The sequence below is a fragment of the Saccharomyces cerevisiae genome, chromosome X, assembly GCF_000146045.2.
Source record: "Saccharomyces cerevisiae S288C chromosome X, complete sequence".
Taxonomy (NCBI): domain Eukaryota; kingdom Fungi; phylum Ascomycota; class Saccharomycetes; order Saccharomycetales; family Saccharomycetaceae; genus Saccharomyces; species Saccharomyces cerevisiae.
Window position 1 is genome coordinate 186,767 of NC_001142.9, and position 22,825 is coordinate 209,591.

General features: G+C 37.6%; 12 protein-coding genes and 2 non-coding genes across 14 annotated transcripts, besides 6 other annotated features; 9 read left to right on the forward strand and 5 right to left on the reverse strand.

The window, feature by feature from the left end:
* Positions 1–359: 359 nt before the first annotated feature.
* On the reverse strand, positions 360–878 carry LSM1 (Lsm1p; the record flags this gene model as incomplete). The annotated part of the gene is made up of 1 exon (NM_001181557.1): positions 360–878. The coding sequence occupies one exon, from the start codon at positions 876–878 to the stop codon at positions 360–362; it is 519 nt and encodes a 172-aa protein (NP_012411.1).
* A 359-nt stretch (positions 879–1,237) lies between these two features.
* Positions 1,238–2,674, reverse strand: MTC1 (DUF5427 domain-containing protein MTC1; the record flags this gene model as incomplete). Its single annotated transcript, NM_001181556.1, has 1 exon — positions 1,238–2,674. The coding sequence occupies one exon, from the start codon at positions 2,672–2,674 to the stop codon at positions 1,238–1,240; it is 1,437 nt and encodes a 478-aa protein (NP_012412.1).
* Positions 2,675–2,949: 275 nt separating this feature from the next.
* On the forward strand, positions 2,950–3,477 carry ALB1 (Alb1p; the record flags this gene model as incomplete). Its single annotated transcript, NM_001181555.1, has 1 exon — positions 2,950–3,477. The coding sequence occupies one exon, from the start codon at positions 2,950–2,952 to the stop codon at positions 3,475–3,477; it is 528 nt and encodes a 175-aa protein (NP_012413.1).
* A 130-nt stretch (positions 3,478–3,607) lies between these two features.
* Positions 3,608–4,324, reverse strand: RPE1 (ribulose-phosphate 3-epimerase RPE1; the record flags this gene model as incomplete). Its single annotated transcript, NM_001181554.1, has 1 exon — positions 3,608–4,324. One exon carries the CDS (start codon positions 4,322–4,324, stop codon positions 3,608–3,610), a length of 717 nt encoding a protein of 238 aa, NP_012414.1.
* A 548-nt stretch (positions 4,325–4,872) lies between these two features.
* Positions 4,873–5,532, forward strand: YJL118W (uncharacterized protein; the record flags this gene model as incomplete). Its single annotated transcript, NM_001181551.1, has 1 exon — positions 4,873–5,532. The coding sequence occupies one exon, from the start codon at positions 4,873–4,875 to the stop codon at positions 5,530–5,532; it is 660 nt and encodes a 219-aa protein (NP_012417.1).
* A 232-nt stretch (positions 5,533–5,764) lies between these two features.
* PHO86 (Pho86p) lies at positions 5,765–6,700 on the forward strand (the record flags this gene model as incomplete). Its single annotated transcript, NM_001181550.1, has 1 exon — positions 5,765–6,700. The coding sequence occupies one exon, from the start codon at positions 5,765–5,767 to the stop codon at positions 6,698–6,700; it is 936 nt and encodes a 311-aa protein (NP_012418.1).
* A 393-nt stretch (positions 6,701–7,093) lies between these two features.
* On the reverse strand, positions 7,094–8,107 carry NCA3 (SUN family protein NCA3; the record flags this gene model as incomplete). The annotated part of the gene is made up of 1 exon (NM_001181549.1): positions 7,094–8,107. One exon carries the CDS (start codon positions 8,105–8,107, stop codon positions 7,094–7,096), a length of 1,014 nt encoding a protein of 337 aa, NP_012419.1.
* A 1,413-nt stretch (positions 8,108–9,520) lies between these two features.
* On the forward strand, positions 9,521–10,360 carry ASF1 (nucleosome assembly factor ASF1; the record flags this gene model as incomplete). Its single annotated transcript, NM_001181548.1, has 1 exon — positions 9,521–10,360. The coding sequence occupies one exon, from the start codon at positions 9,521–9,523 to the stop codon at positions 10,358–10,360; it is 840 nt and encodes a 279-aa protein (NP_012420.1).
* Positions 10,361–10,546: 186 nt separating this feature from the next.
* Positions 10,547–10,619, reverse strand: YNCJ0005C. The gene has a single exon. It is a non-coding gene; the product is annotated as a tRNA-Ala (tRNA).
* A 15-nt stretch (positions 10,620–10,634) lies between these two features.
* Positions 10,635–10,728: a long terminal repeat (Ty3 LTR).
* Positions 10,729–10,778: 50 nt separating this feature from the next.
* Positions 10,779–11,149: a long terminal repeat (Ty4 LTR).
* Positions 10,779–17,002: a mobile genetic element (YJLWTy4-1; Ty4 element, LTR retrotransposon of the Copia (Pseudoviridae) group; contains co-transcribed genes TYA Gag and TYB Pol, encoding proteins involved in structure and function of virus-like particles, flanked by two direct repeats).
* Positions 11,149–11,829, forward strand: YJL114W (gag protein; the record flags this gene model as incomplete). The annotated part of the gene is made up of 1 exon (NM_001181547.2): positions 11,149–11,829. The coding sequence occupies one exon, from the start codon at positions 11,149–11,151 to the stop codon at positions 11,827–11,829; it is 681 nt and encodes a 226-aa protein (NP_012422.2).
* Positions 11,912–16,559, forward strand: YJL113W (gag-pol fusion protein; the record flags this gene model as incomplete). Its single annotated transcript, NM_001181546.3, is given in 1 exon segment — positions 11,912–16,559. Coding segments are annotated over 1 exon segment (4,647 nt in total).
* Positions 16,632–17,002: a long terminal repeat (Ty4 LTR).
* A 14-nt stretch (positions 17,003–17,016) lies between these two features.
* Positions 17,017–17,348: a long terminal repeat (Ty1 LTR).
* Positions 17,263–18,151: an origin of replication (ARS1008; Autonomously Replicating Sequence).
* Positions 17,969–18,040, forward strand: YNCJ0006W. The gene has a single exon. It is a non-coding gene; the product is annotated as a tRNA-Asp (tRNA).
* Positions 18,152–18,538: 387 nt separating the features above from the next.
* Positions 18,539–20,683, forward strand: MDV1 (Mdv1p; the record flags this gene model as incomplete). Its single annotated transcript, NM_001181545.2, has 1 exon — positions 18,539–20,683. The coding sequence occupies one exon, from the start codon at positions 18,539–18,541 to the stop codon at positions 20,681–20,683; it is 2,145 nt and encodes a 714-aa protein (NP_012423.1).
* A 427-nt stretch (positions 20,684–21,110) lies between these two features.
* On the forward strand, positions 21,111–22,763 carry CCT7 (chaperonin-containing T-complex subunit CCT7; the record flags this gene model as incomplete). Its single annotated transcript, NM_001181544.1, has 1 exon — positions 21,111–22,763. One exon carries the CDS (start codon positions 21,111–21,113, stop codon positions 22,761–22,763), a length of 1,653 nt encoding a protein of 550 aa, NP_012424.1.
* Positions 22,764–22,825: the final 62 nt, after the last annotated feature.

Below are 22,825 nucleotides of genomic sequence, written 5' to 3' on the forward strand. Positions count from 1 at the left end.
AGTGATGAGCATGGAAAAAAATTCGTTGCTAACGGCATGGCATAAACAAAAAGCGAAAAAATTTTATAGATAATAATAAAGAAAAAGTATCAATAGCATGAGTGTTAATGTTATAACGAAGTGTAAGAGGAAAAAGAATGCTGCGCAAATACGTTACTTCATAAAAAAACTCAAGTACTGTATATATTTTACATTTAAATATATTAATTTATATACAAATACGGCCTCCTCTCTTGCATTTTTTTTATTGTTCCATCTCCAAAGGCAGTTGATTAAGTGTACGGATAGGTAAAACTGAATGTGGAAATTTTTGAGAGTTTACTCCAGGATATATGTTGGTAGTATTGTGTTTTTCTTTCTTAGTACATGTCAGATTTATGGAAATCGTAAACGATACCATGGCGGGCCATTTTTTTACCTTTGTGGGTTTCCTCTTTAAACCTTTTCTCATCATTTTTTTGCTTGGTCAGCCAAGCCTCCTTAAATGGTATGCGTTCCATGGCCTCAAGGGGTTGATCTTCTTTATCGATGTCTACTTCGCCTAACATGACAACATTTTCACCACGAATCATGAATATGCCGCGGTCTTCTTCAGCGTATTTGTTTTCTTCGCTAAAATATATTCTCTCCACGCAATCTTGAAGTATCAAATTTGCATATTGGTCAAAGGTTCTTAGTACACCGAATAGCATTCTTCCATCACGCAAAAGAACGAAGATTTTACGGTCTACTGAGCTTACAATAGCAGCGGTGGTAGTGAAGTTATACTGGTCGAGATATAAATCGGCCTCACCTTCTGAAATCTTCTTTGGGAAATTCTGCTGTTGTCGCTTCGCATCCTGATTGGACTGATTTCTGTCCTTGCTATTTGCAGACATTTTTGGTGAATTAATTCGATTCGAGGGCTGCTTTCTTTTATAGGTTTTGAAAGCGGAGCAAATGTTGGTATAACTCTACTGCAGCGTTGGCAATCCTGTTGAAAAGGAAAAGAAAATATAACTAAACTGTGTTACTTGTATCTTCACTAATATTTAATCAGCCCTTGGTCATACAGGCTTCCCCTAGATTGAAATACAGGTGCTGAACACCGTTGTATATTCACGACTTCCTCTATTTTTTTCATATTTTCCATTATTCAACGAACGCGGGTAACAAGTCGGCCGAATTTGAACCCACTCCTCTGCGCTTGTAACTTTATACATCATCGTTACGCTATAAATGTTATGTATTAAGTGTATCAAAGACCCATACGGTCAATGACATAATTCTGTGCCATGACCCCAAATGACAAGCTTAATCCATCTTCGATCCATTCCTTTACCCATTCACTAGGATCAATGATCTCATCGTCTTCGTCTTCGTCTTCACTTTCTTTTTGTTTCTTTTGATCGTATGACTTATTCCTCTCCTCACTTGCTGTTGATCCTGTTTTCTCCACGGATCCTTCTAGCCAATTGACCCATTTGACAGGGAATCCTTGTGATCTTGTTATGGTGGTAATATCGTTAGTTATGTCTTTCAATACAAGGGTGAAATTGAAATTGCCTGGCGTATTGGAGTCGGTCACTTGAAAGTCACCGTCGGCATCTTTTTGTTTTTGCGGAATGGCAATTGGTAAGATGGATATGAATAAATCACTGATTTTATTGCTGTTACTGCTAATAGAACTCCTATCGTCATCTGGAGTGGCATCAGCCTCTTTCTGTTGTTTCTGGTATTCCTCATGTGCAGTATTGAAGAGTTTGACTGCATTTTCCAGGTTTGCAAATGCCAGTTTCTCACCGTCTGTTACCTTGCCGTCGAATAGATTAAACTGTAATTTTTTTTTAGAGTTGCCTAACTCACCGTCTGCAACTGAAGGCTTTTTTTCCACAGGTGTAATTCCATTATTGTTAGGATGGCCCCATTCATCTACAAATATTCTGATTCCTCCCTCAACTTGTGAGCTTAGAACTTGATCAAACTTGCTTTCAATATTGTATTGTAATGAGGGATAGTTAACCAAATCATGGACTAGATGAATTCGCAGCACCTCTTCAGTCTCACCAACAACGATTTTCTGTAAGTTTCTGGCTATTTCAGTAATCGTGCTCGTGTTTATCTTTGAAGTCAAATCAAGCTGTTCTTGGGCAAGTCGGTTTTTGATCTGGGATGCTTGTTCTGCAGTTTTATTCCAAATACTCGATACCTTTGCGGATCCAGAGGAGGACCACCAGTTTGAAATAGAAGCAATTGGGTCATGCAATGGGGTCTCCTCCTCCTCCTCTTCTTCTTCTTCTTCTTCCTCCTCTTCTTCTTCTTTCTCCTGCTGCTGTGGTTCCTTTTCCTTTCCGTGAGCGTCCTGCTCGGAATTTTTGTTTTCTTTTGATTCTTCTACTTTTTCGTCTTGTGCTTTATTATTAACTGATTCACTGGGAGCCTTCTTTTCAACCCCTTTCTTGTCAGTTAAGCTTAAGTTACTCTTCTCCAACTCTTCTAAGAATTCAAAGATATCATCGTCACCTTTCTTTCCATCATTCCCGGTCTTGCCCGCCACAGAATTAGAACCTCCCTTAACGCCTTCTTGGCTACCCTTTACGTCAGTATTAACCATTTTCCCGCCATTCTTTGCTTCTGGCAAAGAATCTAAAAATTCAAATACGTCTTCAGCCTCAGAGTTCTTATTTTCAGACATTTTGCCCTGGTAGTATGTATGTTTTTAATCGATTGAGTCTAGTTAACCTGTCCCTTGTTCTATTCTTCACCGTCTCGTCCAACTTCCATCAAAGAACCAGAAACCAGAAAATCGCCGGTTTCTTCCACGCGTCAATCCGTTTGGAATGATCTCATCGCAAAATTTTTTTTCGCTAAAATTTTCATAGAGAGTATCAATATTAATATATGGTTATAACTTATGGCGGCATTAGTCGATGAGGTGCTTGCCGAAGAGACTAGCACAGCCAACCCATAATGCCTTCTAAAAACTCCATCAACAGACCTAAGCTGACTTCAAATTTGCACCACAAGGTGCACTCTTTAAATAAGAAAAGAGCTCAAAGAGAAAGAGCTGGTCTCTTGAAGCCAGCTAGATCCAGCGTAAATTCGAAATCTGGGGAAATAAAATCAGTAGCGTTGGACCTATACTTCCAAAACAAGAAGAACGAAAGTCAGAATTCCACTGCTGTGACATTACAAAATGCTTCATCTTCTCCGGCCTCCATCACCACGAGGACACTTTCCAAAAAGAGAGCTAAGAAAATCGAGAGAAACTTAAAATATGCTACACAGAGAAAATTATTGGTTGACGCAAGCGCTAAGCTAGAAGACGAAATGGATATTGATCTAGATGGCGGTAAGAAAGTGAAAGAGAATGAAAAGAAGAGTTCTTTGACTTTGGTTAAGGAAGCCTTATGGAGTGTCATTGACGATACTGCATCCCAGGGATTGATCATCGAAAACGGACAAGGCACCACCCTGGGCGGCCCATTTTTCCCATGAGTTAGGCACTTACGTATCTTGTATAGTAGGAATGGCTCGGTTTATGTATATTAGGAGATCAAAACGAGAAAAAAATACCATATCGTATAGTATAGAGAGTATAAATATAAGAAATGCCGCATATGTACAACTAATCTAGCAAATCTCTAGAACGCAATTCCTTCGAGACTTCTTCTTTCATGAAGGAGATAACATCGTGCGGGTCAGCTGCAGTGAAAACACTGGTACCAGCGACAATAACGTTGGCACCGGCTTTGGCGGCTTTCGGGATGGTCTCCTTGCCCAAACCACCATCGACTTGGATATTCAAATGGGGGAACTTGGCTCTCAAAGTTTCCACTTTTGGCATCATGTCTTCCATGAATTTTTGGCCTCCAAACCCAGGTTCCACAGTCATAACAAGAGCCATATCCAAATGAGGAGCTAGTTCAAATAAAACGTCAACAGAAGTACCAGGTTTGATGGCGCATGCAGCTTTGATGCCCTTAGACTTAATCAACTTAACTAAATGCAAAGGGTCTTGTGTGGCCTCGTAGTGGAACGTAAATTGGTCAGCACCACATTTAGCAAAATCGTCGACCCATTTTTCAGGATTTTCAACCATCATGTGACAATCGAAGAACGCAGTGGGCTTCTTTTCTGTGTTGCTAGCATCGCCAGGGCGTGGCACAGAACGACGTAGGGAGGTAACAATTGGTTGGCCCAGAGTAATGTTTGGAACAAAATGGCCGTCCATGACATCGATATGTAACCAATCTGCGCCGGCGTTGATGACCTTATGACATTCGCAACCCAAGTTGGCGAAGTCAGAAGCAAGGATACTGGGAGCTATAATTGGTTTGACCATTTTTTCTTGTGTGTTTACCTCGCTCTTGGAATTAGCAAATGGCCTTCTTGCATGAAATTGTATCGAGTTTGCTTTATTTTTCTTTTTACGGGCGGATTCTTTCTATTCTGGCTTTCCTATAACAGAGATCATGAAAGAAGTTCCAGCTTACGGATCAAGAAAGTACCTATACATATACAAAAATCTGATTACTTTCCCAGCTCGACTTGGATAGCTGTTCTTGTTTTCTCTTGGCGACACATTTTTTGTTTCTGAAGCCACGTCCTGCTTTATAAGAGGACATTTAAAGTTGCAGGACTTGAATGCAATTACCGGAAGAAGCAACCAACCGGCATGGTTCAGCATACAATACACATTTGATTAGAAAAGCAGAGAATAAATAGACATGATACCTCTCTTTTTATCCTCTGCAGCGTATTATTGTTTATTCCACGCAGGCATCGGTCGTTGGCTGTTGTTATGTCTCAGATAAGCGCGTTTGTTATGCGAAAAAAAAAAACTTTACAGAGGCTTTGTTTATATATAGAAAGACCACGAAAAAAACAGTGATGGCTTCATGCTTTTCAGTTTCATTATTGGCACGAGTAGCAGTCGTTGAGCCCATCAGAGTGCAACTTTGGTTAAATGTCGTAAATTGTATGATTGAATCATCCATGCACCAATGTCCTCCACGGGATCGCCACTTTTTTTCTTCATCACGCCCCATTTTGTTGATCCGACGTTCTGTATCAACTGTATACAGATTCGTTGCTTCTCGCACCACACAGGTTTTACGTGCGGCCAAGACCGTTGTCAAGTGGTTCATTATTGTCGACCCACTGATAAATTCTATTCTAATCAATTATCTCATTGATAGGCTCTGCACTCTTGGGCATGCTGTATTGCGAGTGAAAAAGCGCAAGACCGAGGAGAGACAACCCTGTTCTCCCATTATACAACACACACACGTTAAGAGACGCAAACGGCCTCGTCTGAGGATCGTAGCCATCAAGAGGAAGCGGAGGCGTCGAAGACCACATCGCATCGAGCGTCCACTCTCAAATATGTACCCAATAATGGAAATCCAGATGGTGGCTGTTCCACTTGCTCTTCCCAGTCCAACTGCACTGGTGCATTATCAGCAGCAGCAACAGCAGCTCCCGCAACATCATCCCTGGTACGACCTCTCGCTTTCTGAAGAAGCCCTCTCGACCTGCTGTTGTAGTTGACCTATAACTGAAAATTCACACCCGCATTACCCAGCGCGCCCGCACGTGCTCTTTATGGAAACTATAATGAATAACGACCAAAGAACATCTTTTTTTCTCTCTCACACAAATAAAGCTTTTCATGTTTATAGATATATAGCACATACTTTTACTAAGTTTTCTAGATTGATTACGACTCTTCCAGTTGCACATTTTTTCATAGCGAAAGTACAAGAGTAGGAAGAGTGGCACAATGGCGGTTCAACAAAGAAAGAAGAAAGAGGGTAGAAAGTCCGATAAAAATGCCCCATCGGTCCCACAAGTAGATGCATCATTAGACAAACCACTTGATATTGATGCTCCTCCTACTATTTACAGTGTTAATTTGAAACCAGAATATGGTACAGCTGCATTGAATTTGTCCGCGGATTTCATCAGACAAGAACAGGCATTGGCTAATAAGTATTTGTTCTTCCATCCCGTCATCCTTGTTGTTCTAACCATTGGGCTGCTTATTTACTTGACGCCAAGAATTGTCTTTCCGATAAGGAATACAGGATCCGTTGCTGGATGGTTCTACCAGCTGGCTCGTATTAATAAGAAGGTCGTCCTCAGCGGTTTAGTGTTCACCGCAATTGGTGCATCTTTCTTGTTCACCCTCCTCTCACGTGTATCTGACTCGTATTTCAAGTCGAAGATCAACCAACTTGTTGGTTCTAAAGGTGAGAAAGTTTTCGGCATCAATTTGAATGATTTGGTGGCAAGACATGAAACAAAGGATCCAGTGGTGAACAATACGCATATCATCGTTTATAGAGAAACGCCCATTGCATTGATTTCGTTAGCCCCTAACATGACATTAAGTACTGATGAAAATTTAGTCATGAGTGTTACTACTGTGGGTTGTCGTCGTGTATATGTAAAAAGTGGCATTATCGAAGATTTGATTGATTGGGCTATGCTACACTCCAAAAATATTAGAAGCAGCGGCAAATACGGGGAGACCATGAAACTCTTGATTGATGTCTACTCATTCGATAGCACGCTTAAGGAAATTTTGAAGAAAAAAGGGTTCACTTATATTCAAAGCATTAGAGTCTCTGAAAATCGACTACTAGGCGGTTTGTTCGGTGTGAAGAAGGAATTATGGGGTTTGCAATTCCATTTTAAAGCCGAACACAAGGACTAGGATACTGTTATTTTTATAGCCAAAAAATGAAAAAAAACAGCATGGCATCTTGTTAGTTCTGTTGCAACTCGCAGGAAGTAACAAAATAAACACTATAATATTTCCATATATTTATATATATGTATACAAACACCTTGTTAACAAAAAAAAAATAAACGAACTAAAGAAAACCGTAATGCAGAGTACACCTTGAAGAGAGAGAAAAGAAAATCTTTGAATCCATAGCATAATAGCGATCAACGAAACTTTTTAAGAAGTAAAATGAACTGAAAGGAGAAAAATATAACGGAATCCCAATGTATAATAATAAATAGAGAGCGGAAGAAAAAGAATAATAAGGGGAATTGAGGGTATCAAAATACAAGACATTCTTTTACCGAAAAGAAGAATGACTTAATAGAAAACAAATTCAGCAGATCCAGATAAAACAGAAACTGTGCAACCATCGGAACCATCTCCGGTGAAAGAGCCATCTTCATACGCACAGCTGCCCTGAACGTTAGCGCCATCGGATGCAACTATTTTAACGTTAAAGTTGGCAGCTTGGTTACTGTTGGGGTTTGGAATCAACGACAAGTATGTTTCTCCATTAGTGGAACCAGCACCTAACACTAGTGGAGCCCAGTTGCCGACATCCGAACCAGAAGTACCCCAAATGCACCCATCTTCTGCAGATACACCGGCGTTGTTAATATAGTACTGAGCAGAAGTCTTTTTACCCTGCCATTGATAATAAGTGTCTTCATCAACGACTGAAATTGGTTGTGAATCTCCACCATCAACCACTGTGGGAATCACCATGTTTTCTGATCCTGGGTAATCCGTCCTACATAGAGCAATGGAGTCAGACTTTTTGTTAATGGCCTTAGCAGATGTTTCATCCGTAGAACATAAATCGCTGGTATCAGTGTTGGTACGGTACAAGTAACCATTTTTACAGTAAAGACCACCAACAGATTTACCATCGCTTGGTTGGTCAGAAGGCCATTGAGTCTTTGACATTCCAGGTTCACATGCATAAGAACAGTAGTAGCCATCCTTACATTCGGACGAAGTGTTGGCATCCATGTCCATGACAGAGGCCCATCCACCAAATCCTAGCCAGTCCAAGGAAACTATACCGTTTACAGAAGGGAAGTCCGAACATTTGACAGTACCATCTTGGAATCCGCCATCACGCTTCTGTTCAGAGGTATCCTTCTCAGATGAGGACAATGTAGTGGTAGTAGCAGCAGATTCTACAGTACTAGTAGCGGCATTGGAATCTATGTATTGAGTGACAGTGACAACCGCTGGTTTTTCATCTTTGTGATGATCTTCATGGTGACTGTCCGCTGGAGCAGGTGCAGGGGCAGAAAATGCGACAGAAGAAAGGGAAGACAATATTAAAGCTGCGGAAATTTTCATTATGTGTTAGAGAGAGACGAGTTAAGTATGTGCGACTATACTAGTATTATAATATTAAAGGAAAGTAAGGTACCGTCTATGAGGAGACTGTTAGTTGGATATCAGTAATGAGACGAAAAAGCTCGAAATGAATGGATATATTCTTTTTGCTACTGGCAACTGTTGAATATTTAATGTTAAAACAAACTAACTGAGGTATATTCGTATCTGTATGTACACATATACTATATACAGGAAAAGATAAGCAAGAGAGAGGATATCAACTACGAGAGCGATCGATTATATATCAAAAGCTGTCCGCTTTGCCACCCATAATCGGCGCTTAGTTTCGGAGTTCAATCATAATTCTACCACCTTACACTCAACTTACTCTTTAACTCCTATAGTATAATATCGCCACTGACCCCATATTAAAAAAATTTTTTTGCTCGATCTTCTATCCTCTTTAGGTTAATTGTCGCTGTTATTGTCTAGATTTTTTCTCGGAGATGGCGCATCTATTTGCCGTCAAAAGATCCTCTCATACCATATTAAGTAAATTGCCTCCATTTCTTTTTCCTCGGGCAGAGAAACTCGCAGGCAACTTGCTCTCGAAGTGGTCACGTGCGGGTCTAGGCCTGCATAATCGGCCCTCACAGAGGGATCCCGTTACCCATCTATGCTGAAGATTTATCATACTATTCCTCCGCTCGTTTCTTTTTTCAGTGAGGTGTGTCGTGAAAGAAAACCCACAATTAAACTTTCAACAACCGGGCGACTAGGAAGAGAGTAGTGGGCGCGGATGACGAAGGCTAAGGTCACTTCTTCGTTTCCTTTATTGGGGTTTCCGTGTAGCCTTCCCCTGAATAGTGTGGGACGTTTTATGAGAAGCCGTAAGAAATAGGCAAATTGAGTTATGACAAGTAGACATGATGCCGCAGCCTTGCCTGACTTTACGTCTCCTTCATGAATAAGTTTTTCTATCGAGTTCTTTTCCTTTTTTCGCCTTAATTAGCTCAATTAAGCCTGTCCTCACTACTTTTCTTTTTCTTATCGGCTTTGTGCCACACCTAACCTTCGAATGCTGTTTTATTCCGTTCTTACATGGGATGGTAATGCCTTGGCGAGAATTTCGATTTTCAGGATATTGTCTTGGTGGCGTCTTTTGCTGTTACTATGTGTTTAAGAGAGAGCTGTTCTACAAAGAACTTTTCATTTACGCGTTTTTTCCTTTTTTTTTTTTTCTCATCCTAAACGCGTAAATCTGTTCCCTTTTTCATGTAATGGGCGTACAACCGACGATGGAAAAATGAATCTTGCAATTTTAATACTAACACTTGGAATAACTCCAAACAGGTAAGAGGCTCACAGAATCTCGAAAGTGTAACAGCGTACTCTCCCTACCATCCAATTGAAACATAAGATATAGAAAAGATGTCAATTGTTTCACTGTTAGGCATCAAAGTCTTAAACAACCCGGCAAAGTTCACTGATCCATATGAGTTTGAAATCACTTTTGAATGCTTAGAATCTTTAAAACATGACTTAGAGTGGAAACTAACCTATGTTGGGTCCTCTCGTTCTCTAGACCATGACCAGGAATTGGATTCCATTCTGGTAGGCCCCGTTCCCGTAGGTGTTAATAAATTTGTGTTTTCTGCTGACCCTCCCTCCGCCGAGCTGATTCCTGCGAGTGAATTGGTTAGTGTGACTGTTATTCTATTAAGTTGTTCTTATGACGGGAGAGAGTTTGTTAGGGTCGGTTACTACGTGAATAATGAGTACGATGAAGAAGAGTTAAGAGAAAATCCGCCAGCAAAGGTACAAGTAGATCATATTGTAAGAAATATACTGGCTGAAAAGCCAAGGGTAACAAGGTTTAACATTGTTTGGGATAATGAAAATGAAGGGGATTTATACCCACCTGAACAGCCCGGCGTAGATGATGAAGAGGAGGAGGACGATGAAGAAGAAGATGACGATGAAGATGATGAAGACGACGAAGATGACGATCAAGAAGATGGAGAGGGAGAGGCGGAAGAAGCGGCAGAGGAGGAAGAAGAGGAGGAAGAGAAGACTGAAGACAACGAAACGAATCTTGAAGAAGAGGAGGAAGACATAGAAAATAGTGACGGCGATGAGGAAGAAGGAGAAGAAGAGGTGGGGTCTGTAGACAAGAATGAAGATGGTAATGATAAGAAGAGGAGGAAAATAGAAGGGGGGTCCACGGATATTGAATCCACTCCAAAGGATGCGGCACGTTCAACGAATTAAGAATTTATGGGTTATAAGATTAATGGTACCTGCAAGAGAGGTACACTTTATAAAATGTATAAATAAAAAAATAACAGACATAAGATAAAGTCGGGTTAGGGCAACAGCTACGTAAAAAATAAAAGGCAGTAATATTTTCCATTTAAGTTGATTTTCTTATTATTGTCGTTGAGAACAAAAAGAAATTGGACGAGTCCGGAATCGAACCGGAGACCTCTCCCATGCTAAGGGAGCGCGCTACCGACTACGCCACACGCCCTAATATTATTGATATTGTTGTTTATCAAAGTGAGATACGTCAGTATGACAATACGTCATCCTAAAAGTTCATAAAACACATATGAAACAACTTCATAACAGAACGAACATGTTGGAATAAAAATCCACTATCGTCTATCAACTAATAGTTATATTATCATGTTGGAACGAGAGTAATTAATAGTGACATGAGTTGCTATGGTAACAATCTAATGCTTACATCGTATATTAATGTACAACTCGTATACGTTTAAGTGTGATTGCGCCTATTGCAGAAGGAATGTTAAACGAGAAGCTCAGACAATACTGAAGCTGTGTTAAAGACCTATTAGTTGAACATGTTATGGTAGGTACATATATGAGGAATATGAGTCGTCACATCAATGTATAGTAACTACCGGAATCACTATTATATTGGTCATAATTAATATGACCAATCGGCGTGTGTTTTATATACCTCTCTTATTTAGTATAAGAAGATCAGTACTCACTTCTTCATTAATACTAATTTTTAACCTCTAATTATCAACATGGCGACCCCAGTGAGGGGTGAAACAAGAAATGTTATTGACGACAACATTTCTGCGCGGATTCAATCGAAAGTCAAAACAAATGATACTGTCAGACAGACGCCATCATCATTAAGAAAAGTTTCTATTAAAGATGAACAGGTGAGACAATATCAAAGAAACTTAAATAGGTTTAAAACCATACTAAATGGTTTAAAGGCAGAAGAGGAAAAACTTTCTGAGGCTGATGATATTCAGATGCTAGCTGAAAAATTATTAAAACTCGGAGAAACCATTGACAAGGTTGAGAATAGGATTGTGGATCTAGTTGAAAAGATACAATTATTGGAAACAAACGAGAACAATAATATATTACATGAACATATAGATGCTACAGGGACTTACTATTTATTCGATACGTTAACTTCAACCAACAAAAGATTCTACCCTAAGGATTGTGTTTTTGATTATAGGACTAATAATGTCGAGAACATTCCTATTCTCTTAAACAATTTTAAAAAATTCATCAAGAAATATCAATTTGATGATGTCTTTGAAAATGATATCATAGAAATCGATCCTCGTGAAAATGAAATCTTGTGCAAGATAATCAAAGAAGGACTCGGTGAAAGTTTAGATATCATGAACACAAATACAACTGACATTTTTAGGATAATCGATGGTTTAAAAAAACAAATATAGAAGTTTGCATGGTAGAGATGTCAGAATTAGAGCCTGGGAAAAGGTTTTGGTTGATACAACATGTAGAAATTCCGCATTGTTAATGAATAAACTTCAAAAGTTGGTACTAATGGAAAAATGGATTTTTTCTAAATGCTGCCAAGATTGTCCTAATCTAAAGGATTACCTACAAGAAGCTATCATGGGAACCTTACATGAATCCTTAAGAAATTCTGTGAAACAACGTTTGTACAACATTCCACATGACGTAGGAATTGATCACGAAGAATTTCTAATCAATACTGTTATTGAAACAGTAATTGATTTGAGCCCAATTGCAGACGATCAAATAGAAAATAGCTGCATGTATTGCAAATCTGTTTTCCATTGCTCAATTAACTGCAAAAAGAAACCAAATAGGGAACTTAGGCCTGACTCGACCAATTTCTCAAAAACCTATTATCTACAAGGTGCACAGAGACAACAACCACTTAAGTCCAGTGCAAAACGAACAAAAGTCTTGGAACAAGACACAAAAAAGGTCGAACAAAGTGTACAACAGCAAAAAACTGGTAATTATTGATACCGGTTCCGGAGTAAACATTACCAATGACAAAACCTTACTGCATAATTACGAAGACAGTAATCGCAGTACACGATTTTTTGGTATTGGGAAAAACAGTTCAGTGTCTGTTAAAGGGTATGGCTATATAAAAATCAAGAATGGTCACAACAATACTGACAATAAGTGTCTATTAACTTACTATGTACCGGAAGAAGAATCCACTATAATCAGCTGTTATGACTTAGCCAAGAAAACCAAAATGGTTTTAAGTCGAAAATATACCAGATTGGGAAACAAAATCATAAAAATTAAAACCAAGATAGTTAATGGTGTCATTCACGTAAAAATGAACGAGTTAATTGAACGTCCTTCCGATGATTCAAAAATAAATGCAATAAAACCTACTTCTTCTCCTGGATTTAAACTAAATAAAAGGTCTATTACCTTGGAAGATGCTCATAAAAGAATGGGCCATACAGGAATTCAACAAATTGAAAATTCCATAAAACATAATCATTATGAAGAATCCCTTGACTTAATCAAAGAACCAAATGAATTTTGGTGTCAAACCTGTAAAATCTCTAAAGCCACGAAAAGAAATCATTATACCGGGTCTATGAATAATCATAGTACTGATCATGAACCAGGCTCATCATGGTGCATGGATATATTTGGCCCTGTATCAAGTTCAAACGCGGACACTAAAAGGTACATGCTTATTATGGTGGATAACAACACGAGATATTGCATGACCTCCACACACTTCAATAAGAATGCTGAAACTATTTTAGCTCAAGTTAGAAAGAATATTCAGTACGTGGAAACACAATTTGACAGGAAAGTCAGAGAAATTAATTCAGACAGAGGTACTGAATTCACAAATGATCAGATAGAAGAATATTTTATTTCAAAAGGAATACATCACATACTTACTTCTACACAAGATCATGCTGCTAACGGAAGAGCAGAAAGATACATAAGAACAATAATAACTGATGCAACAACACTCCTAAGACAAAGTAACTTAAGAGTAAAATTTTGGGAATACGCAGTAACTTCTGCTACCAATATAAGAAATTACCTGGAACACAAAAGTACAGGTAAACTACCATTGAAGGCAATCTCACGTCAACCTGTGACAGTGAGATTAATGTCATTCTTACCATTTGGCGAAAAAGGAATAATTTGGAATCATAATCACAAAAAATTGAAACCATCTGGACTTCCTTCTATAATTCTATGCAAAGATCCAAATAGTTATGGATACAAATTCTTTATACCATCCAAAAATAAAATTGTCACATCTGATAATTATACAATTCCCAACTATACAATGGACGGTAGAGTAAGAAATACTCAGAATATTAACAAGAGTCATCAATTCAGTTCAGATAATGATGATGAAGAAGATCAAATCGAAACGGTCACAAACTTATGTGAAGCTTTGGAAAACTACGAAGATGATAATAAACCAATTACTCGCCTGGAAGATTTGTTCACAGAGGAAGAGTTATCTCAAATAGACTCAAACGCAAAATACCCATCTCCTAGTAATAACCTAGAAGGGGACTTGGATTACGTATTTTCTGATGTTGAGGAATCTGGAGATTATGACGTTGAATCTGAACTTTCAACGACAAATAATTCAATCTCAACTGATAAAAACAAAATTTTGTCAAACAAGGATTTTAATTCAGAACTTGCATCGACTGAAATATCCATCAGTGGAATCGATAAGAAAGGATTAATAAATACAAGTCATATTGATGAAGATAAGTATGATGAAAAAGTCCACAGAATTCCATCGATTATACAAGAGAAACTGGTAGGAAGTAAAAATACTATTAAAATCAATGACGAAAACAAAATCTCCGACAGAATTCGTAGTAAAAACATTGGGAGTATTTTAAACACTGGACTCAGTAGATGTGTAGATATCACCGATGAATCTATTACTAACAAAGATGAGTCAATGCACAACGCAAAACCCGAACTAATTCAGGAGCAGTTAAAAAAAACAAATCATGAAACTTCGTTTCCTAAAGAAGGGAGCATTGGAACAAATGTAAAATTCCGAAATACAAACAATGAGATTTCTTTAAAAACAGGCGATACGAGTTTACCAATAAAAACTTTAGAAAGCATTAACAATCACCATAGTAATGATTATTCCACAAACAAAGTTGAAAAGTTTGAGAAGGAAAATCATCATCCGCCCCCGATTGAGGACATTGTGGATATGAGTGATCAAACTGATATGGAATCAAACTGTCAGGATGGTAATAACTTAAAAGAATTAAAAGTCACCGATAAAAATGTACCAACTGACAATGGAACAAATGTGTCACCAAGGTTGGAACAAAATATTGAAGCATCTGGATCACCAGTACAAACAGTTAATAAAAGTGCCTTCTTAAACAAAGAATTCAGTTCTTTGAACATGAAAAGAAAACGGAAAAGACACGATAAAAACAATAGTCTAACAAGCTATGAATTAGAAAGAGATAAGAAGCGTTCAAAAAAGAATCGAGTGAAATTAATTCCAGATAATATGGAAACAGTTTCAGCACCAAAAATTCGAGCCATATATTATAATGAAGCTATTTCAAAAAATCCTGACCTCAAAGAAAAACATGAATACAAACAGGCATATCATAAAGAATTACAGAATTTAAAAGATATGAAGGTATTTGATGTCGATGTGAAGTACAGTAGATCAGAAATCCCTGATAATTTAATAGTACCCACCAACACGATATTCACAAAGAAAAGAAATGGGATTTATAAGGCTAGGATAGTCTGCAGAGGTGATACTCAGTCACCAGACACTTACAGTGTAATAACTACAGAATCTTTAAATCACAATCATATTAAGATATTCTTAATGATTGCAAACAACAGAAATATGTTTATGAAGACCCTGGATATCAATCATGCATTCCTATATGCTAAATTGGAAGAAGAAATATACATCCCACATCCGCATGATAGGAGATGTGTAGTCAAGCTAAATAAGGCGTTATATGGTCTAAAACAGAGTCCTAAAGAATGGAATGATCATCTAAGACAATACTTGAATGGAATTGGACTGAAAGATAACTCTTATACTCCGGGATTATACCAAACCGAGGATAAAAATCTAATGATTGCAGTCTATGTTGATGACTGCGTAATTGCGGCAAGCAATGAACAGAGATTGGATGAATTCATAAACAAATTGAAAAGTAATTTTGAACTGAAAATTACAGGAACATTAATAGACGATGTACTCGATACAGATATATTAGGAATGGATCTAGTATACAACAAAAGACTTGGTACTATCGATTTAACATTAAAATCATTCATAAATAGAATGGATAAAAAATACAACGAGGAATTGAAAAAGATTAGAAAAAGTTCAATTCCGCATATGTCAACTTATAAAATAGATCCTAAGAAAGACGTACTGCAAATGTCAGAAGAAGAGTTTAGACAAGGTGTTCTAAAGCTACAACAATTACTAGGTGAACTAAACTATGTCAGACACAAATGCAGATACGACATTGAATTTGCTGTTAAGAAAGTGGCTAGACTAGTAAATTACCCACATGAAAGAGTCTTTTATATGATTTACAAAATAATCCAGTACTTGGTTCGGTATAAAGATATTGGAATACACTATGACCGAGACTGTAATAAAGACAAAAAGGTTATTGCTATAACTGATGCATCAGTTGGATCAGAATATGATGCTCAATCAAGGATTGGAGTTATATTATGGTACGGTATGAATATTTTTAATGTTTATTCTAACAAGAGCACAAACAGATGTGTATCATCAACAGAAGCAGAGCTTCATGCCATTTATGAAGGCTATGCAGACTCAGAAACGTTGAAGGTAACATTAAAGGAGCTAGGAGAAGGAGACAATAATGACATTGTCATGATCACTGACTCAAAGCCAGCCATTCAAGGATTAAATCGCAGCTATCAACAACCAAAAGAGAAATTCACTTGGATAAAAACTGAAATAATAAAAGAAAAAATTAAAGAGAAGAGTATAAAACTGTTAAAAATTACCGGCAAAGGTAATATTGCTGATTTACTAACAAAACCAGTATCAGCATCTGATTTTAAAAGATTTATACAAGTATTAAAAAATAAAATAACATCACAGGATATTTTGGCCTCAACAGACTATTGATAATTAATTAATGAAGTTCTAAACACACAATGAATATCTGTTGAAGTACAATAATATATCTTTAAGGGAGCATGTTGGAACGAGAGTAATTAATAGTGACATGAGTTGCTATGGTAACAATCTAATGCTTACATCGTATATTAATGTACAACTCGTATACGTTTAAGTGTGATTGCGCCTATTGCAGAAGGAATGTTAAACGAGAAGCTCAGACAATACTGAAGCTGTGTTAAAGACCTATTAGTTGAACATGTTATGGTAGGTACATATATGAGGAATATGAGTCGTCACATCAATGTATAGTAACTACCGGAATCACTATTATATTGGTCATAATTAATATGACCAATCGGCGTGTGTTTTATATACCTCTCTTATTTAGTATAAGAAGATCAGTACTCACTTCTTCATTAATACTAATTTTTAACCTCTAATTATCAACATATCAATATATTATTGAAGATTGGGTGAATTTTGAGATAATTGTTGGGATTCCATTTTTAATAAGGCAATAATATTAGGTATGTAGATATACTAGAAGTTCTCCTCCAGGATTTAGGAATCCATAAAAGGAAATCTGCAATTCTACACAATTCTATAAATATTATTATCATCATTTTATATGTTAATATTCATTGATCCTATTACATTATCAATCCTTGCGTTTCAGCTTCCACTAATTTAGATGACTATTTCTCATCATTTGCGTCATCTTCTAACACCGTATATGATAATATACTAGTAACGTAAATACTAGTTAGTAGATGATAGTTGATTTTTATTCCAACAATTATCATATACGGTGTTAAGATGATGACATAAGTTATGAGAAGCTGTCATCGAAGTTAGAGGAAGCTGAAGTGCAAGGATTGATAATGTAATAGGATAATGAAACATATAAAACGGAATGAGGAATAATCGTAATATTAGTATGTAGAAATATAGATTCCATTTTGAGGATTCCTATATCCTCGAGGAGAACTTCTAGTATATTCTGTATACCTAATATTATACCCTCTATCAACAACAGGATTCCAACAATTATTTCAAAATCCACCCATATCTCAGATTTCACATCAGTATTGATTAAAATATTAATTGCTACCAGTTCTAATAAATCTAATGTTTACATCATATAGTAATATATCTTTTGAGAAATGTGACTGGCGTTATACAGAAACCGAATTACACGTTTTAAATACTAATTATTAAAATTTATCCTGATAAGTTGATCTTTATTTCCGTACAGCACAACCGATAGAGGAGATGTTTAAAGTGTTTAAGCTCACTTTATAGGGTGAAACACATTTTGACGACCGTAAAAGGTCATTTGATTTGGTATTGAGGTCGAGAAAATATTTTCAAATAGTGAAGGATACATTAAACACGCTCACAAAACAACATAAAAATCCGTGATAGTTTAATGGTCAGAATGGGCGCTTGTCGCGTGCCAGATCGGGGTTCAATTCCCCGTCGCGGAGATTTTTTTTGGCCCTTGATGACTGTTCTGGTACAATTTCCACCTTGAATGAGGGTATAAGATACCGATGATATATATTCAGACTATTTCTACGACACAGAAAAACAATCGACCAAGCCGTCCTTGAACATGCTGCAGAACTTCCTTTTTTTTATTTTTTTTGGCTCATCTACGTAATCCTATTATCTTTTATTAAATTTTGAAGCTATGAGTTTCTTTCCAGCGACTTGGAACCAATAGTTGACAGTGAGTGCATACTTGAGTATTTTCCCCCTACATTGTACAGTCCTCCTCAGACCTGGTATCCCTGTTTAATGTGGTCGCTCATCGGACTTTTCCGTCCGATAGGAATTCGCTCAACTTTGACAGGCGGAACTACTTTCACATCGATTTTCTCAGGAAAGACGGCGTAAACAAGAGAAGAAATTAACTTTCTACAGAAAGTACAACCATATAAACCCTTCGTAGAGCTCCAATTAGTAGCAAATAATGACAAATAATGTCAGTGAACGACCAAATAACTCATATAGGAAAAACATTGTCCACAACGGCTTCCGCTTTTTTAAACTACCAAAAATCGAACAGCAACACTCAAGATGTACTGACCAATAATGGGCCTTATAAGAATTTATTATCAAATACCGTCAACAATGCGAGCTCAACTTCATACTTTTACAAGAGGACTGAACACGGTCGCTTTGTAAAAAATGCATCTAACACTTTTGAGGATATTTACTCCAAGACAAGAAGGGGCGATGTATTCAGGAACAAGTTCACAGACAACAAAACATGCTTCAGAATGCTCACGTACATAAGTGATGATTTGTTGAACGAGATCCCAACTAAGGAAGGTCTCAAAAGTGATGCAGATGGCAAGCTTCTAACCGAAGGAGGCGAAAATGAAAATCTCAGGAAGAACGCATCCAAAAAAGAAACATCGCTGTTTCAGGGCTTTAAAAGCTACCTACCAATAGCGGAGCTTGCCATTGAAAACACTGAAAGATTAAACTATGATACAAATGGTACAAGCGGTACGGTTGGTGCGAAAGATGTTATGTCTAAAACAAATGAGCGAGATGAAATTCACACAGAGCTTCCTAACTTCCAAGATTCATTTCTCATACCGCCTGGGGTAGAAACTAAAAAAATAAGCTCCTCTTATTCTCCTAGTGCATTAAAAAGTTTTTCTCAAACTCTTGTAAATAGTTTAGAGTTTTTAAATATTCAGAAAAATTCTACGTTATCCGAAATAAGAGACATTGAAGTTGAAGTTGAGAATCTGAGACAAAAGAAAGAGAAACTGTTGGGTAAAATTGCGAACATAGAGCAAAATCAATTACTATTGGAAGACAACCTCAAACAGATTGATGATAGGTTGGACTTTTTAGAAGAGTACGGATTGGAGGTGATCGAAGCTAATAGCGACGAAAATGCAGAAGATGATGGTATGAGTGAGCGAAAGGCCCTTAAAAATGATGCTATAAGAAATGAGGGTGTCACCACAGAGAGCATATCATCAGAGGCTTCTAATCTACCTCCAAGGAGAAGGCAACAACTTCGAGACGATAACTCATTGAATAGATTAGGTGCCTTTTATAGCAAATCCAAAAAAAGACACAGAAAAAGCTTCCCAACATTCCAGCAGCTTTACGAGCCAGGAACAAAAATTGGCTCTATAATGTCCACTCACGATGATTTCCTCACTTGCCTAGATTTTGATGCGCCCTTTGGTACCTTATGTACAGCCGGATATCTTGATCACACGGTAAAAATTTGGGATTTATCCAAACAAAACAAAATTGGAGAACTAGCAGGACATCTTGCTACAATTAATTGTATGCAAATCAATCGTGACTACGGAACTCTTGTTACTGGTGGTAGAGATGCGGCTTTAAAATTATGGAATTTGAATTTAGCTCAACAACTTTACCAGGAAACGCAAAATCTTACCTCTCCTACAAATCATATTGATTCTCCATGTGTTCATACATTTGAGGCGCATACAGATGAGGTTACTGCATTATCATTAGATCCTAGTTTCTTGGTGAGTGGTTCACAGGATAGAACAATTAGGCAATGGGACTTACGTTCCGGGAAGTGCTTGCAAACCATTGATCTGAGCTTTGCAAATGTCTTAACAACATCCACTAATGTCGATTTATCAAAGAGCACACTTCTTACTCAAAGAAATGAGAGGCCTAGTATAGGTGCACTACAAAGTTTTGATGCAGCGCTAGCAACGGGTACAAAAGATGGTGTTGTAAGGCTATGGGATTTAAGATCCGGAAAGGTGATTCGTACTTTGAAAGGGCATACAGATGCCATAACGTCATTAAAATTTGATTCCGCGTGCCTGGTCACAGGTTCATACGACAGAACAGTTAGAATCTGGGACTTAAGAACTGGGTTGTTGAATAAGTTTCATGCGTACAGTGCGCCAGTTCTTTCGTTAGATCTCTTCCAAGAGAACGCTGCAGTCGTTGTCGCAGACGAACCAAGTGTCCAGATATACGATAGCGAAAAGGATGAAAGCTGGTCTTGCGTCGAACAAGGTAACGAGACTAGCGTTAGTACCGTTAAGTATAAAGAAAATTACATGGTTGAGGGTCGTGAAAATGGGGACGTAAATATTTGGGCCGTATGATAGGCATTGCATTGCAATCAAGTCAACCCATTTGAAGAAAAATAAATATCGAGTGCATATGTGAATAGCTGCTCGCTCAGATATATATAAATAAATATTCGTTCTGGAATGTAAATAAAGTATCGTCAATACCTTGGATGGTTTATCAGCGAAATCGGTGCTGTAGATGTTGCCCTGTCATATTACTACAGATGTCTTGGAAGCAATCACCATACCTGCATTATCCTTACCCGGAAAAAGAAAACTTTCGTGAATAATGATTAATATTTAAGTGGCGACTTTTTCATCCTTGCTATTGAAAAAAAAAAAAATGAATAATTGTTATTAAGCGTTAGCAGATGCCAAATTGTCGAAATGATTTCAAATACAGAGAATTAGCCGCAAATATTAAGTAGTACCTGAATCACGAGACATACAACTCGGAAAAATGAACTTTGGAAGCCAAACACCTACAATTGTGGTTCTAAAAGAGGGAACAGACGCATCTCAAGGTAAAGGTCAAATCATCTCTAATATCAATGCCTGTGTTGCAGTCCAAGAGGCATTGAAACCAACTTTAGGTCCCTTAGGTTCTGATATTTTAATTGTGACATCGAATCAAAAGACTACTATTTCTAACGATGGTGCCACGATCCTAAAATTATTAGATGTAGTACATCCTGCTGCCAAAACTTTAGTGGATATTTCTAGAGCTCAGGATGCCGAGGTGGGTGATGGTACAACTAGTGTAACCATTTTAGCTGGTGAGTTAATGAAAGAAGCCAAGCCCTTTTTGGAAGAAGGCATTTCATCTCATTTGATTATGAAGGGCTACAGAAAGGCCGTTTCTTTAGCTGTGGAGAAGATTAACGAATTAGCTGTGGATATTACTTCAGAGAAAAGCAGTGGCAGAGAATTACTTGAACGCTGTGCTAGAACTGCAATGTCGTCGAAATTGATTCATAATAATGCAGATTTTTTTGTTAAAATGTGTGTTGACGCCGTGCTATCCCTTGATAGAAACGATTTGGATGACAAATTAATAGGTATTAAAAAAATTCCAGGTGGTGCTATGGAAGAATCTCTTTTCATCAACGGTGTCGCCTTTAAGAAGACATTTTCGTATGCTGGATTTGAACAGCAACCCAAAAAGTTCAACAATCCTAAAATTTTAAGTTTGAATGTAGAACTGGAGTTGAAAGCAGAGAAAGACAATGCTGAAGTACGTGTAGAACATGTTGAAGATTACCAAGCTATTGTAGATGCGGAGTGGCAATTAATCTTTGAAAAGCTAAGACAAGTGGAAGAAACAGGTGCCAATATTGTACTATCAAAGTTACCTATCGGCGATTTGGCTACTCAATTTTTTGCTGATAGAAATATTTTCTGCGCTGGTAGAGTGAGCGCAGATGATATGAATCGTGTCATCCAAGCTGTTGGAGGCTCTATACAATCTACTACTTCAGATATAAAACCAGAGCATTTGGGTACTTGTGCTTTGTTTGAGGAAATGCAAATCGGGTCAGAACGCTACAATTTATTCCAAGGTTGCCCACAAGCTAAAACATGTACATTATTATTAAGAGGAGGTGCTGAGCAAGTTATTGCCGAGGTTGAGAGATCATTGCACGATGCAATCATGATAGTTAAGAGAGCGTTACAAAATAAACTGATCGTTGCTGGTGGTGGTGCTACAGAAATGGAAGTATCAAAATGCTTGAGAGATTATTCAAAAACCATAGCTGGTAAGCAACAAATGATAATCAATGCCTTCGCTAAGGCTTTAGAAGTTATTCCAAGGCAACTCTGTGAAAATGCTGGGTTTGATGCTATAGAAATATTAAACAAACTAAGATTGGCTCACAGCAAAGGTGAGAAATGGTATGGTGTTGTCTTTGAAACAGAAAATATTGGCGATAATTTTGCCAAATTCGTATGGGAACCTGCTTTAGTAAAAATCAATGCTTTGAACAGTGCCACAGAGGCTACTAACTTGATTTTATCTGTTGACGAGACGATCACTAATAAAGGTAGTGAAAGTGCCAATGCTGGCATGATGCCTCCCCAAGGGGCTGGAAGAGGGAGAGGTATGCCAATGTAATTAACACTCTAAAAAACATGTGCTGCATACATTTTATTATTACTCTTTTTGCAGTAGTTATT